Raw genomic sequence first — 15,845 nt, 5'->3', positions numbered from 1 at the left:
AATGTATCATGTGCTAATATTGCATAAAAGGTAAAAGGCAGCTTCTTAAAAAGAAACGTAATAATAAAGTAAAATAAAAGGGAAAAAAAAAGGCCATAGTCACAGTGCAAACAGGAGCCGACAATGCAATGACTTGAGAAGAGTTCGCGAAGCGTCCACTAATCTTTATGGAGGGAACATTGAGCGCTATTTATTAAAACCAGAAACACACAGGAGCATTAGGTATTTTGTCAGTCTTCGCTGCAATGCAAGAATCTTTAAGCTAGCTTCGCAAGCACCGAACATATTTGAAAGTAATGTTGCTCCTCTCCCCCCTTAGGTCGCGATGGCACTCCACTGCACCCCATCTTACCCGCGTCACTTGGGAGGGTCCACTAAGTGGGCGCATCCACAAAGCTCCAGGTGACATAAACGGAAAGGGGATGGATGCATAGTGCATGGGGAGGTGTCTCCCTAATCCATTGTTTCTCAAGGGGGGTTCTGCGGGTCTGTGAAGCTCGCGTCCACATAAAAAGGAAAGCTTGCGCAATAGGGTCAGGCTGGAGATAGTTTTGCAGGGTTAAAAGCACGGATGTTCAAAGTGGACTTCAGTGTCTCAAAGTGTAAAAACATGAGTGCTGCAAAAGAAGGAGTCTGTGAGAGAACCCCTCTCCCTCTCTCCTCCGGTCTCAAGGGGGTCCCCAACGCATTCATGGCTGGGAACTTCTACCCTAGTTAGTTGCGAGGGTCACCAGGAACAATGGTGAAAAATTATTTGTAAATTATAGGATCCACACACCAAATTCATTATGAATACATTTCTTGCCGGTCGGTATTGGCGCACTCAAGGTCATATCGCCATATTCACAGGTCTCCTCGATTTGGCTGCACTTTCGGCACTAGTTCTCAAAAGTGCCGTGCTAGTGCAGCGCCAGTTCTTGCGGTGCGAGTGCAGCGCGACACTAGCGCTCTTCGTGGCGCGGCCAAATCAAGTGCAGCAGTGCAAGCCTTGTCGTCTGCTGGGCCCGAGTCGAACGCCGGCGCGGTGCCACTCTCCTTTGTTTGCATCGGATTTTGCGTTTGCGACTTGCGTGGTTCGTGGATGAACGTGGGTGAAGTTGTTCAATTAGCCATGGAAATTATGCAGGACGACGAGTTCGATGCAGAGTTCGAAGCTGCATTTGCCCTCGCGGCGTGCAAGCTTCTGCGTGTGAACCGCAACCACATCAGGGGTTATTTCGAAAACATTACCTCGAGGTACTTAGACTTCGAGTTCAAAAAACTCTTTAGGTTGTCCCGAGAGACTTTTGACGCTGTGTGCGAACGCTTCAGGCGCTCTTCCTCATACCCTAAGGCTGTGAGCGGACGACGACAAATTTCTGCAGAAGAGACCATCTTGATCGCTCTCAGCTATCTTGGGAGCCAAACTAGCATGAACTCCGTGGCAGATCGATTTGACGTTACAGAGTCGTCTGTTGTGCTGTGTCTCCGGAGAGTGCTGGACTTCCTTTTCGAAATCAGTGACGATGTGATCGCTTGGCCAGACGATGCTGAGATGGCCCGTAGCAAGGCATGTTTCCTGGCTAAGAGTGGCGGGAAAGGCCCTCGTAACACTGTTGGCTGTATTGATGGGAGCCATATGGAAATCTGCAAACCTGAAGAATCCACTGCTTCCTATATCAATAGGAAAAAGTGGCCATCGATCATTCTGCAGGGAATCTGCAACGAGAACAACAAATTCCTTGATGTGTTCATAGGGTTTCCGGGCTCCGCGCACGACGCCCGCGTGCTGAAGGAAAGCTCCTTCTTCTTAGAGGCTGCCAGCAGATGTGGAGATGAATATATACTACCTGCATATATCTGCATACCCACATCTTCCGTGGCTGCTGACGCCGTACAGAGATAACTGAGCAAGCTTTCCACCATGGAAGAAGTATAACAAAATAGCCAGCCGAGGGTATCAATAGAGAACACGTTCGGGCTTGTGAAACAGCGCTTCAGGCGACTGTATTTAGTCGATGCAAAAACCATCCTCCAGTGCTGCAGGATTGTGCTGGGTGCCTGCGTGCTGCACAATTAGTGCAATGCGGAAAGAGATTTCATGGCCGAATTTGCCAATTTTCATCTTGACGACGTGGGCAACGACAACGAAGATGTCGGGATAATTTCGCCAGCGGGCTGCGAGAGCTGAAGACAAATGATTGCTCGTCACCGGTGCTGAAAACAGCCCAGTTGCGCAATGAAGCAGTAGCCATAGTAGTGTTGTTTACGCCGTCTCTTTATTGTCCCGAACGGCAGCTATTAGCTCCCGCAGCAGGGCCATTCTGTCTTGGTGGCGTCCCTCCCTTGCAGTCTCTGCGTCTCTCGATCATTATCTGAAGCAAAGACTCCACTGGAGTGTCCTTGCGGCGGCGCCTTCTGCTGATGCTTGGCAGTGGCTGAGGATCAGCAGGCTCCCCCTGCATGTCTTCTTCACTGAAAATTTCATTAGAATGAGCTTTTGTTATGCTATAGCCAATAAAAGCAACTCACCCTGAGACAGCGTCCTCTTGTTCCGGAGCTTGCTGACTTATGACTTTTACCTGCGTCAGCAGCACAGTCTGAGTGATGTGGTGCTGCTTTTCAAGCACCTCCGACAGCTCGCTGGAAAGTTTAACCCAGGTGTTACAAGTTGTAAGCTAGAGGCGAAGAAGACATTGAATGCTACTTACTTCTCATAATCGCAGTTCGCTCTCGAGTGCCCCGATGAATTGTTTATTTTTGTTTTCTTATATCGTAGCTCTAGCGACTTCCACTTATTTTCCACTTGCAGATAAGTCAGATTGCCCCTAAACTCCGCATTAGTTAGTGCGGCAAGTTTAGCCCACATCACCTTCTTTGTTCTGTATGGGTTGGAGCAGAAAGTATAAACAATAGTTTCCGTAGCTTGGGTAATGCGCGTGCATGTAAGGGCGCAAGCAATTTAAGGTGCAACACTGATGTTTGGGCCCGCTGGTATTAATCAGTCTAGTAAAACTTTAGCAGCACGTAAAAAAAAGAAAACGTAGAACGCAGTATTCTTCTTCTACTACATCGTCCTGTCGTGTGTGTTTCTTCGTCCCCCTTCCCCCGCTCTTTTTTTGTGCTGCGAACGTTTTACAAGTTAAGGTAATTTAGTTTTCTTGGTTGAAATAAATTTATGGCCTAGTTTAAACATGCAGGTGCTATTGCAAATAAGTTTTTGTTCAGCATTCACTACAAAAGCTTACCTAAAGCTGGACCTTTTCCCCACAAGCTCATTTAATTCTTTATACTGTGAAATTAAAGCGTTTTGCGCTTCTCCCACACTTCCCGCTCATTATCGGGCGGCAACTGTGCGTTGGCGCTTGCCTCAGGGTCTGCAGCTGCTTCGGATGACCGCCTTCCGGAACCGCAGCCTCTATTACTTAGCTACCGTTGTCATCCTCCGCGAAGACGACGCTTACGCTTACGCGAATGCCGTCTATGTAGAAAACAAAAGTTAAATGGATCCGCAAGTGATTACTGAACGGGCCGCATGCCTGCGCTGTCAATCCACAAAACACGTGTCACTTACCTTCCGTCTGATACAGCAACCCTCCTTGCTCTCCGATGGCGTGGAAGCCGATGTCATCAAACATGGGGAAAACCTCCCGCTCTTCACCATTTACGGGCACGCGCATGTCGTCTGCTGCAGAACTTGTGCACTACGTGAACTGGCTACGGTGCGCGTGCAAGCGTGCAAAGAACGCGTGCACTAAAACGCCTGCACGATGTCAAATCAAGTGTGACGGTGCTAGTGGCGCGCCCTGCACGTGCCAAATCGAGCATCAAAGTGCAGCACTTGTGAACTCGTGCAGAAAGTGCAGCCAAATCGAGGAGACCTCACGCTTGAGCGCCCTGGGAAGCTCGGCCGTGGGCAGAAGGTGCAGCATTTACAAATCTGTTGGAATAGCATTGCAAAAACATGGCAGCACATAAAAACTTCCCTACATGCGGTGGCCAAGTCTGAGCTATTCCCGTCGGCAGCATTACCAAATTTGAAGCCCTCGTTAGTAATCCAGGGGTGATTGGCTTTACTGGTGAGTGACAAAACTACCCTGCCTTCAATAATGCGGTGAAAGCAGTGCAGCAAGCATAGCCAAGAATGGAAAGTCTCGTAATTAAAGCAGTGTGAAACAGATAGAGCGAAAGACTGGTACAAACACTAGCTCTGTTTACATGTGGCTGGTGTACACCCGACGCACGGACCCACAAGATGTTAATTTGGTTTCATGCTCTGTTTTGCTAGTTAAATGAGGCGGCCGATGCAATAATTTCGTTTGACTTCAGCCATGATTTGGGCCAGCTGCAGGCGTGATAAAATTGCAAATTTGTGTTTTTTTCTTTCTAGTACATGCTAATGCAGATGGACGCATGCATGCATGTTGTCGGTGCACTTTTTGTGGAGCGGAAAAGCGAATGGGCTTTCAGATGACCTATATCACAGTGCCTCATGCATCCAGCGTCACCTCTTATTTGGCTCATTAAAGAAACATTTCTTAGCGCATTTCGTTACACATAGTACATAAGGCTCTGGCACGCAAGGCGGGATCTTCTTCGAGAAAGTAGTGACTACCGAACTGTAGTCTGCAGCCTACAGTTATAGCTAGTTGGCTGTAGACTACAGTTGAGTGAAACATACCGATTACTTTCCACTGAGAAACCACGCAAAGCAATTTGCAAGTGCAAAAGTCAACAGCGACCACAGCAGCGTTTATCACAAGGGTTGCTTACAACCATACTTGCTGCATACCATAAAATCTCGTTATTTTGGTCTTGTAGGGACCACAAAGAATGTTTGAATTACCCGAAAGTTCAAAAAACTTAATGGCCCTAAAGAAAATGCTGAAAAGCGTTTGCATCTCAGTAGTTTTATCTAATAACTGCCTGGCATATAGTTGTCTATACATTTGAGATGAAAACTGAGCTGTATTGAGATTTTTTGCAGTTTGAAGCGTCTTGCTGTGCATACACTGTTGGGAATATTAAGAATTGCTCCAAAATAGTGAGTACCTCTGCATCCCTTTTCCCCATGCAACACAGTAGCAGTGGTGGCTCTATACAAACGGCCTTACCAAGTTTTAAAGATGTTGGCGTGGTGTAATGTCCTCAAAATGCAACGTTTCAGTGTACTTGAAGAGTGGAGGAAGCACATGTATGCAAGAAAGAGAAATAAGCGTTAGAAATGTGTAACGCTATTCTAAAAAGAAGCTGAAAGCCTAGTGAGGCGGAAATCTAGATTGGCTGATGGCAGTGGAGGGATGGTGTCAATTTAGGAGAAGCAAAACAAACGATGCGTTTCAGCTATACTTTGGCGATGGGGAACTTGTGATCATTGTTGCACCTGCCATAGCGCGCATGCCTGAGGTGCATGGGTACTGCTGCTTGATGCAGTTGGGGGAGGTCTATTTGGACAATCACTGGCCTTGTAGGTCATGCCTCTACATGTGTGCGTGTCTGTGTCCAGAAACTAACCGGCATGCGGTGCGAGCCCGTCTCTGTCCAAGCATCTGACATCGTAAACTACATGCGGGTTGTGCAAGGCTGTGCTCCTAGTTCAAATTATCCAAATTTCTGAATAAACAGGGGCCAAATTAGTGAGATTTTACTTTAGTTGGTGAACAAATTGGTTATAACTGAGAGCACAATGGACTACTTGGTGTGTAGTGCGCATCCAATTTTTTACTGAAATGCAGTGTTGAATGAAATGTGTTCTACTCGCATGCTTTTGAAATATTTCTCGAATGACCCATGCACACTTCATGACAGCACTTTGCCCATTTAATGCCGCTCAGCTAGCATCATCATTGCAAATTTGCTGAAGAGAACAAAGGCATGAATGTGAAAATTTGCCTCTTTTTCAGGAGAATTTGCCACCCCTATTTGTAGATGTTTGTTTTTTTTTCTCATGTTTGTAAACAGTGGTCACCATGCAGTTGTCACGACAGTGAGTCTCACGCGCCCATTTTTCTAACTACCAAAACTAAAAGTAGCGATGCAAATTGCAGTATATCCAAGCAGTACCAGCTAGTTACTATAATGCAAGCATGACACATCGGTTAACTTACCATCTTATAAAATAAGCTGCCAGCATGAAGCAAAAATGGCAAATTAGTATGAGGAAAGGAAAGATGCAGGTTTGGTCTTGCTTCTCAGTTGCAGTGGACACGTCAGCTGAGAAAGGTGCTGCAGCGGAGGGACCACAATAATGTAGAACAAATGGGAATGTGTAACTTGTGCTGACACCGCGTGGCATCCTCAGCTAGAGGGACAAGGTGGAAGTTTATGAGAGGCATAAAGCTCGGAACCAGGTAGGGGACAATGGAGTGATGCCAACGTCATGGCGTGGTTTCGTTTTCACGCTTGTGGTTTGCGACAGTGCTTGGGCTCAACAAAACGAGCATACTAGGGTAGAACAGACTGTGTCATTGTGGACATCACATTTTGAGCAACATTACACGGCTGGGATTGTGAAAGGGGTGGTCCTGCTCCTGTTGTAACTGATGCTGCCAAATTTTTGTTGGCTTCGTCAGCATTGATCTCTGCCTTGCCCCTCCGGTAATCAACTGTTGACATCAGTCCTGCAGTAGGAAGTGCAGTGCAGTCCACTTATAACGATATTGAGAAAACCGGAAAATTCAGTCGTTATAACCTATTGTTAAACTGGTCTTGGAGAATAATAACCAGCCAAGGGACGAGGATGAAGAAAGACGATGTACACACGGTAGCTGGACTAAAAACTGTGTTTTATTGAAATATTTCCCAAGAAACCTTGCAAGGCATGCGCAGCTCAACGTCCAACACACAGCATAAAAGCGACAAAAAACAAAAAAGCTACCGTGTGTACATACATAGTCCCTCTTCGTCCTCGTCCCTTGGCTGGTTATTATTCTCAAAGACAATGTACTAACTGACCCAGATTTCAACCTTCCTTCAATGTAAACTGGACCGGCAAAAAAAAAAAAAAAAGCATGCACCCATGTATTTTTCCTTGTATTTGGGTTGCCCATTTACCAGCAACGAGTAAATTGGGTTGAACATCGCTAATCATAGTAAAGAGCACTTAACACTTTATTACAAGATACACCAATAGCCATAAAACAACTTTGGAAGTTCGCGCTCGCTTGACAATCTCTGTGAGCATTGCTTCCAGTAGCGCGTACGGTGGCGACAGTACTTTTTGCGTGCACGAAACCTATTAGCGACTGGATGAACCGCAATACATCCCCAGCCTTGATGATCGTTGAAATCATAGTGTAAATGAGTGATTTTTTTGCAAGAGCTATCGCTTTGAAACCCTGCTGTTTCATCTAGAGAGTTATCGCGCCGTTGTGGTCGGTGCCATCTTCCACAGGCGCACAATTTGTGATGGCGATAATGATGCGGCCGCATCCTTTGCTTGGCAACTGGCAGCAATTGTGATGACGATAGTGCCCCACACGCAATCGACCTTGCGGATTTCTTCATGACAGTACGTTTTCGCCACATATGTCACATTTTCACGTCATTGTTTTAGTATTTTACTTTTTTTTATCATTCAAGCAAATATTTGGGGTAAATGTCTACTGGGCGGCGATAAAGCTATCATTGTATCCGATATAACACCGATAATCGATCATTATACTTATTTATTCTTAAATAGGGGAAAGGGGAAAGCTGATAAATCCCAAGAATCTGATCCTTATAAGCGATATATTGTTAAATATGGTATCATATGTGGACTGTAGTGTATATAGTCACTTTAGTTCTGCATGACAGCATTCAGTGGAGTTATTTGTTATGTCAGTGCTAAGCCAAACTGTCACATTAGTCTTTACTGAACAAAATTACCTTGTTCAAACCACATTGGATGACAAGTAACACACAGATGAAGCAGGGGAAGCATGCATTGGTGCTGGAGTGACAAACTGCGTTTGAAAAAAAAAAGAATTAGAAAGCATTAGCATCGAGGCACTCATCATTCTTAGCAGCATGCAGCTGTAATCTCTGCTGTGTGGTTGGTGTGCACAGCTGATAGCCGCCTTTTGCCACAGACTGGTGACAAAGCTTCGAAAATGGAACTGTATGGCTGCACACCCCAGTCTGATAGATGGCCTGTTGATGGCAAATCGTCAAATTTTACATTGTACCATAGTAGCTGTTTGTGTCCTCACTTCAAACTAAGTGCTCCTGTGAGGTGGTGACATAATAATTGGGCATTTCATCCTCATTTTTTCTATTGATGAGCAGTGATTAGGGCAGCAAGAAGCCAACTTAATGGATTATTAAACTGATCCATTGTTCATGACATGGTTCATGGGGTTGCAAATTCATGTTGTCTGGAAATGGCAGAACGAGAAAAAGCTTATATTTGGGCAGGGCATGGCAGAGGATGAAAGTAGTGATTTCTTTAGTGCATAGTACTACTAGCCGCAATCATGGATTTCGCCAATGTGCGTTCGAGGCTGCTTTTTGTTCCTCTCTCTCCATGAACTTCAAACGTGAATGAGAAGGTGGCGGTGTGCGTCACACGGCGTAAGGCTCAACTCCAACGACACTTCCTGAGCGCCGGCGCTGTCAGCGGGGGCCAAAAGTAGTGCACATCTTCATGGAACTCTGCACTGGGGCGGTTCTTCCGCTGCTGTCACGTGACTCTGTCACCTCAGCGTGATTCCGCTCCCTCAACGGTAGGGTCCTCTGAGCAGTGTCACCTGGTGACAGATAGCGGAAATATGGTAAAAAGGAATAATAGTGGGATTATAAAGCTTGCCGTACTCGTTGCTTCAGTGGCGTAATGGATTGTCACTACTTGCCTCAGCACTAAGCGAAAAAAATATTTGTTCGAATCCTGTTTTCTTCATTTTTTTTTTAAATTTAGTTTTAACCGCAACATTAAAATAAGCTACCAAGATCATTCCTGGGGAGTGTTCCCCTTTAGGTTTCAATATGAAGTGTTTTTACTTCTTAATAGCCGCAAAACCAGCCGTGAACAGAGCCACGAGGTGATGGCGCGACAATGGTAACACTAATCAATTACCTTCACCGTAATCATTTCCCTGCCTACAGTGAGTGTATGTTAGCTTTAGGTTGCGTTCAGAGACACTTTTCGGTACCTATCGCCGTTTAACCTGCTGAGAGACAATCAGTGACGAGAAAGAAGTTGCGGGACCCTACCGTTGAGGAGATGGAATTATGCGTCACCTCATGCTACGTTTGAGCGCGCATCGAGAAGCGAACCTCGCGCCTGGCCAGAAAGCAGCCGCTCCATGCGGGGATGGAGAGCCATATGCCAATGAGAAACATGCGTGAGTGAGCAGCTTGGGGCACCTGTGTGAATCTGACACCGGCATCTACCATGGGCAGATCTCAGTGCTTCGCTTGAGTTTACTGGAGTCTCGTACCATGCGCATGTGCAAACCGGTTCCTGCATACGCCAACAGCGCCGACATTCAGCACTGGCACTCGGGATGTGTCATTGGAGTTGGGTCTTTAGCCAACGAGGAGCCGGAGCGGTTGCACACAATCTGTTCAGGCAATCCTATATAGTGCAAAGCCCAATTTTAATGTGGGGTGCCTTTAAAGTTAATACCATGCAATTCATGATTTGTTCGCAGTGGTGTAAGAAATCTGTGCATACCAGTGGAAAGGCGAAGCGGTCACACACCTGCCGCCATTGAGAGAGTGACATGTGTTACTCTGGACTGAGTAGTCACGTGTCACTCATGTCCCCAGCTTTCTCTCGAGTCATTCACCTCTCGGCCTTCGTGTACTTGAGGTTCTCTTTAGACGTCGGCTCCAGGCTGCTTGCCGCGTCGTGAAGTATCTTGTACTCACCTCTGTGCCTTTACCGGTCACCCTTGCTCTCGACGTAAGAAATACCTTTAGTTCATAGAGTCTAATCATATGTGTGAGAACCTTTAGCACCAAAGCAAAATAAAGAATAAGGTGTAAAGATGCATATAGAAGCACAGTAGGAGTAAACAGTGCCAGCGCATCTACTTCGCATTTGATTAACTATGCACACTAGCTGTACTTTTTTTTTTTTTTTTTTTTCGGGCACCATTTTGTGAGCTGTTGTGAGAAATGGTATTGACCGATATATTGAGGCATATGATATGCATTTCCTTGAGAGAGCACTAGCTGACCGTTTCAGGAGCTGCTGTGCATAGGGCCCGTAGAGTGGATGGTGTACTTCGGGACCCCCCCCTCCCTTCCCCCTTTTGCTCAGCACCCATTGGAGAATTCAACGGCTGTAACTGTAAAACTCTCATAGAGTGTGATGACACTGTTTGTACTGGACATGTTTAGCTTTCGCAGTTCTATTATTATAGTATCTTGTGGCTGTAGGCACAGGAGCTTTGAACTAGCATGATGTATCAACAGTGCATTGTGGGACAATCTCTTGAGGTTTACCGTGGTGCTTTATGTAACAGTGTCATTTTTGCGCCCTTAAGGATGTTGTTCTCGGTGTAATGCATAGATTGGGAAAAGTGCAGGGTGCCGCACACCCAATCAAAACGCATCGGCGATGGGATGGATTCGCGAAACTTAAACCTTGATGAAAGCTCTTATATCTCTAGACAAATCACTGAATTTGCATGGCATGAACTGTAAAATGCATCCCACATTAAAAATGGGCTCTGCACCATATAGATTCTTTGAGCGGATTATTGTCACAAGGTATTGAAATTTCCCTGCAGAAATCAAACTAGTCTGTATCTTTGCTCATGTAGCTGGCAGAGGATAGTTTTTCATTGTGGACTTGTTTTCCCTGTGCTGCGTTAGAGGGCTTTTCGCGTGTCACTTTCAGGGCTGATTGAACTTCTTCTATTCAGTGCCCCACGAAATTGTGCCAAGTTGATTTTGGCCATTCAGGTTTTAAAAATTCAGTACTTTTGTTTTTGTAGCAAAGCTATCAGAGATGCCCACATCAGAGCATACGGTCATAAAAGGCTTGCAGGGTGGCCAGATTCCTCCTTAGAGGACGTCACTGGTTGGTTATTTGAAGGGCAAGGGCCGTTTTGGTGCATTGATGTGCCCGATGGCGTTGCACTTGGTTTTCTGACCTACGAGCCCACTGTGTCCACAGCCACAGTGGCTCTCGATGGCATTCGTATTGATGTTATGCAGGGCCTAGTATTACCGCGCATGGGCGCTTGTGCCATGCTGACATTGGACCCTCTCAGAGAAGAGCAAGTTATCCCATGTGACAAATAGCCATATTTAAACTTCACGCATGTTTCGTCACACTTGTTGCTGTGAATATTTAGGAGGTTCGAGTTGGGGAAATGCAGGGCAAATTGGATCGAATTCTGCGTGCAGACTACTTCAGAAATATGAGGTGATTGGAATCACTAGTCTGGAGCACAAGGACTTCTCAGTGTGACAATGTGACTATGCGAGGATATTGGTGTACTCTCACCACAAGGGTGGTGGTGGTGGAAAGCATTTATTGTAAATGGAGAGGCTGCTTGGAGGGCCACCCTTAGTGGGCCGCTCCCCTTACGATATTAGGTGGAGTCCATTGGTCCGGGCCGCCACACGAGCTCGCTGGACCAGCGCTTGTTGTGCCGCTAGATCCAGGTAGCCAAGCAGGGCCGCCTCCCAGTTCTCTCGGGTAGGGGAAGGGGTTATGGGTAAAAGAGAAGGATTTAGCTCTTTAGGGAATGTGTGGAGACGTTTCGTAGCAGCGTGTAGTTGCAAGTGACCATGTTGTCCTTGGGGCTGTGCCACTACATGTTGCACCAAAGTGCCACTGTGTTTGCCTGCAGGCGCAGCACGTACAACCACCTCAGCAGCTGGCTAACTGATGCCAGGAACCTTACCAACCCAAACACAGTAAGTGCATCACGCCCATTGGGGCTCTCTGTTCTCGTTGAAACTGTTGGCACTTTTGTGACTGGCCAGGCCCATTCCTCCAAAGCCTCGCCACACAGGATGGTTATAGCACCAAGATGCTGTGCTCCTCTGGAAGGGCGTGTGCAATAGCGGCAGCGACAGTCTGTGGTATAGCTTGAAATGTTCTTCACGTTAGATTGTGCAGATTTTTAGTTCATGCCATAACTGAGAAGCGAAAATCCAGAGAAGAGCTACAGCGGCAAGCTTCATGCACTCTCCTGTTAATGGGTGTGTTTGGTATATTTAATTAGTCAGTTTGCCCTCGCCTTGATCACCTGGGCCTTGGTCTTTAAGATAAGCTGTTTAAATTGAGCGAGTTATGATGATGGTATCATTTTGTCGGCCTTAAAATAGCATTACTGCATAGCCTTGGAAATATCTTACTTTCTGAGACCATGGGACGTGCTAGGATTATCTAGAGCAGGACAAGTGAGCACAAAAACGATTGTAAATTGGATGCGGCATTTTTTCCTAGTGTCCTTAACGGAGCTGTCACTGTAGTAGTGAGAGCTTGGACAGACTTGTGATTGTCAACTGTAACATTTTTCAATGTGACCTAGTGGTTGACGAATGCAGGCGAGAGCTTGGTGAGGGTGTATTTTTTAGCTTCAGCTGTGCCTTTTTTGGGTAAATATGCTTGCCCATTATGTAAATCACTGCCAAGGAGAAAGCAAGAGAAAATGCCTTGGTGAAGTCACTGCATGAAACTCCTCCTTAGGGGATTCCCCTAGAACACGTTAACTTCCACTCTTGTTCCCAGTTTGAGTTGTCCTCAGCCTACCATCTGCTGGCTGAGTTGGTAGAGCACCTGCCTTAGTAGGCGGCGTTAAAACAAAATGCCAAAGCTGTGTAGTTGCCATTTGTATTTGTGTGGTTGCACATCGGCGAATGCTACTGAGTTATTGCTTTTTCTATTGTACTAAAAGCCACATCCCCCTTAAGGGGTATTCACACGGGGGAGCTTTTCGAGGAGGGGGTGCAGGGGCACCACCAGCCGGCGGAGCCCCCTCCCTTGCTCCTGCATTCACACGGGTGGCGGAGTACGAGAGGGGTGTCACTGTTGCCAGACGACAGAGGCTCAACGCTCGCCGAGTAGAGTGCGTCTGCGCTGTCGCCGCTTCGCCGCAGCCGGGTTCAATCAGTCGGCCTTGCAGGTAGCGTAGTCGTGCCGGATAATTAATGAGGAAGGGGGAGATGGGAACACAATGAAGTTGCCTGGGAACTTAGCACCCAAATTTGCATGATTGTCATGTTCGATACAAAAATAAGGGCGTAAAAACTTGGTAAGCACCGGAGCCACAACATAAACAGAGTGCCACACACATCCACACTTTCATAGAATACGACGCCCTGTTGGATATATGCCTATCCAGTTTCCCAGGACAAATCTGGGGTTATGTTATTACAAATAGCTATATATTTTGAGTTAAGGATAGTGCAGCTCTTGTTTCCTTTGTAATAACTTTTATAAACCTATTTTCCGGCCCTGACTCAAGCATTCCAAAAGCTGATCCTGATGTAAGGTTTCTTTTTTACTGCGTCACTTGCTATGAGCGCAGTAAGATTGTCAGCAAGCACTACGAAATGCTCTAGAAAGAGTTTAAAATATAAATCTTCAATATACAAAAGAAACGGGAGGGCATAAAATACATCCATACGGCGTGTCAGTGAGTTTTCACCAGACAGGCGCTACAGTTCTGGTCCACGCTTCGATGTCCAAGCGATGCATCACATACGAGCGTAATGATAACCTAACGCCTCTGATGCCGAAGCAGCCAAGTTTCGGCATTAAAAAGACTATGGTTGAACAATTGAAACACTTTCGAAAAATCGCTACATTGCAAGGGACATCTGTTTGACACAATGCATTTTTTAAAACTATTTTGTCGGAGTAATGCTGTTTCATCAAGCCAAAATGGCATTCGAAGAGGACCGAATACTTTGACAAAAGACTATTAATTCTTGGGTAGGTAATTCCTTCAATGTCTTCTCAGCCTCCCCAAACATTTCTTGATCCTCTGCCCCACCGTCGGGTTTCCTGTCATCCTGGCCATTTCAGGCCCTCTATGTCCCTGTGCAGCCGTTGTCATAATGTCGCTCCCGCATTCCAGCGCGTCGTTCGTCGACCTTTCTTTGCCTCAGGTTTTTGGATAAAAAGGGAATGAATTTGCAACTCTGCTTAAAAGTCGCTGGCTCCCAACTTGTCGCGCAAGCAAGAGCGCCACAGGCAACTAGCCATTACAGCGTCACCTGCAGCATTTCATATCTGGCTGTTTTTCTTGTTTCACTGTGAGCGAATAAAAAATAGTAGTCAAAGTTGACGAAGGCGCTGGTCGCGCTTTCGGCCCGGTCAGGCAACTCTCCTGCCACCAGCAACCACCGAATCCCAACTACAATCACGCGCTTACCTTAGCGCGCGACCCGCGAAGTTGCCAGCCGAGCGAAAAAGGCCGCGGACACCCCTCTTCTCGGGGGAGCTTTTGTGCCAGCGGATAAAAAGCCCCCACCACCGAGGGGCCCCCGGGAAACCGGTTCCAGCGGTCGAAGGCGGCTCGTTTTCACAACATCCGGTCGAGAGGGGTGGGGTTCTCCCCCGTGTGAATACCCCTTTAAGAGGGCTCACCAGTGCAAGTGCCCATAGAGGATACATGCATATTTGGTCAGGTGTACAAACGCCAGATTTTGTTGTTTTATTTTTATTATTTCAAAACAGTCTATAAAGCTCAGTCATGTCAAGAAAGCTATTATGCAATAGTAAATTTGTTGTTAGCGTCAATATGCATGGTGTTATTACGCAGTTATTGGGCTTCTCCAAAAAAATACCTCTTGTGTGTTCCATAGTTCAATTTGTTGGCGTTTGGAGTTGTAAGCAATGAATAAAACATGAAAGAAACTACCTCTAGAGCAATTTATTTGAGTATTGATTTTTCAGCATTATAGTAACTTTTTTTTTTCTCTTTTCTTTAGAGTCCTTTTTTTGTTTTCGTTTTATACTGTTATGCAATGAGACTGGCATGCGATTGTTGGTAGCAGTTTGAGGCAACAGAAGGTACTGGCACAAATGTCATGCCTAGGCTCTGCTTCAAAGCCACATAGACTGCATATATTTATTGGCCCTTTAACTCATTGCTTTGTTGAGCAAAAACATTTTTCTTCATAGAGAAGCAAATGTGCAGTGTTCTGGCGGATGCATGCTGCTGCTGACAATGTCCAGGGATCCTCCCACACTAAATACTTTGTTTTGGCTTCGCTACAGTTTACCACATATCAGTGTTGCGTTCCTAGGCAAGCGGTACTACTTTGCACACTCTGGAGAACTAGTACATACCTTGGTGTCGCAGCGGGATTCACACGCCTTAAATTCACCTCCTGTTAATGGTGCGTAAATGCTGCCATCTAGGCATATAGAATTCGAATCTGAGTTGCCTAGGAGCTGGTGAGTCCTCTTAGGGATAGTATTTCTTGAATGTGTCTTTATAAATACATTGTTCAAATACGCTACCCGTATTATAAATATAAAACCTTGCGTTAAGTGGTCCAATGCATGGGAAGTGTTGAGTGGAACATGAAACTTTAGCGCCTCATTACAAAATGCAACAAGGATACATGCTGCGTGACCTTCTTGTAACAAAATAATGGTAATGGCAATTGCTGGTTAGTGTGACTGATAAAAGTACAATACACTGATAGAGTAGAATAACTCTATCCATGCTCGTTGCAAAGAAGTATGACCACACATTCTTTATACAGTGAGAACTAATCCAGAAAGGCATAATGTCAAAAAGCTTCAAGTTTGATGCATATTTGTTACCGTAACAAATAGAAAGGCAAGTGCAGTCTATTTCTCTTACGTAAAAGGACAAGAAAAAACTGGGTTTTATGACATGAACGAGTGGAATTGGATTAACATAGTGAGAATTACGAGGCAAGTCAAGCCAGGCAGCCAGAAG

At 45.9% G+C, this 15,845-nt stretch overlaps 1 protein-coding gene across 2 annotated transcripts in view; it reads left to right on the top strand.

The window, feature by feature from the left end:
• Positions 1-15,845, top strand: part of Rab14 (RAS oncogene family member Rab14) — a 61,405-nt gene that overhangs the window by 5,713 nt on the left and 39,847 nt on the right. For both annotated transcript variants that reach the window (XM_084608886.1, XM_084608887.1), the window contains exon 3: positions 11,769-11,835. In XM_084608886.1, coding sequence (XP_084465012.1) covers positions 11,769-11,835 — 67 coding nt within the window. The remainder of the gene's footprint in view (positions 1-11,768; positions 11,836-15,845) is intronic.

Source organism: Amblyomma maculatum, chromosome 7 (assembly GCF_055883805.1).
Source record: "Amblyomma maculatum isolate TAMU_Amacu chromosome 7, ASM5588380v1, whole genome shotgun sequence".
Taxonomy (NCBI): Eukaryota; Metazoa; Arthropoda; class Arachnida; order Ixodida; family Ixodidae; genus Amblyomma; species Amblyomma maculatum.
The sequence above is the reverse complement of the archived record's forward strand: the minus strand, read 5'-3'. Positions and strand labels throughout refer to the sequence as shown.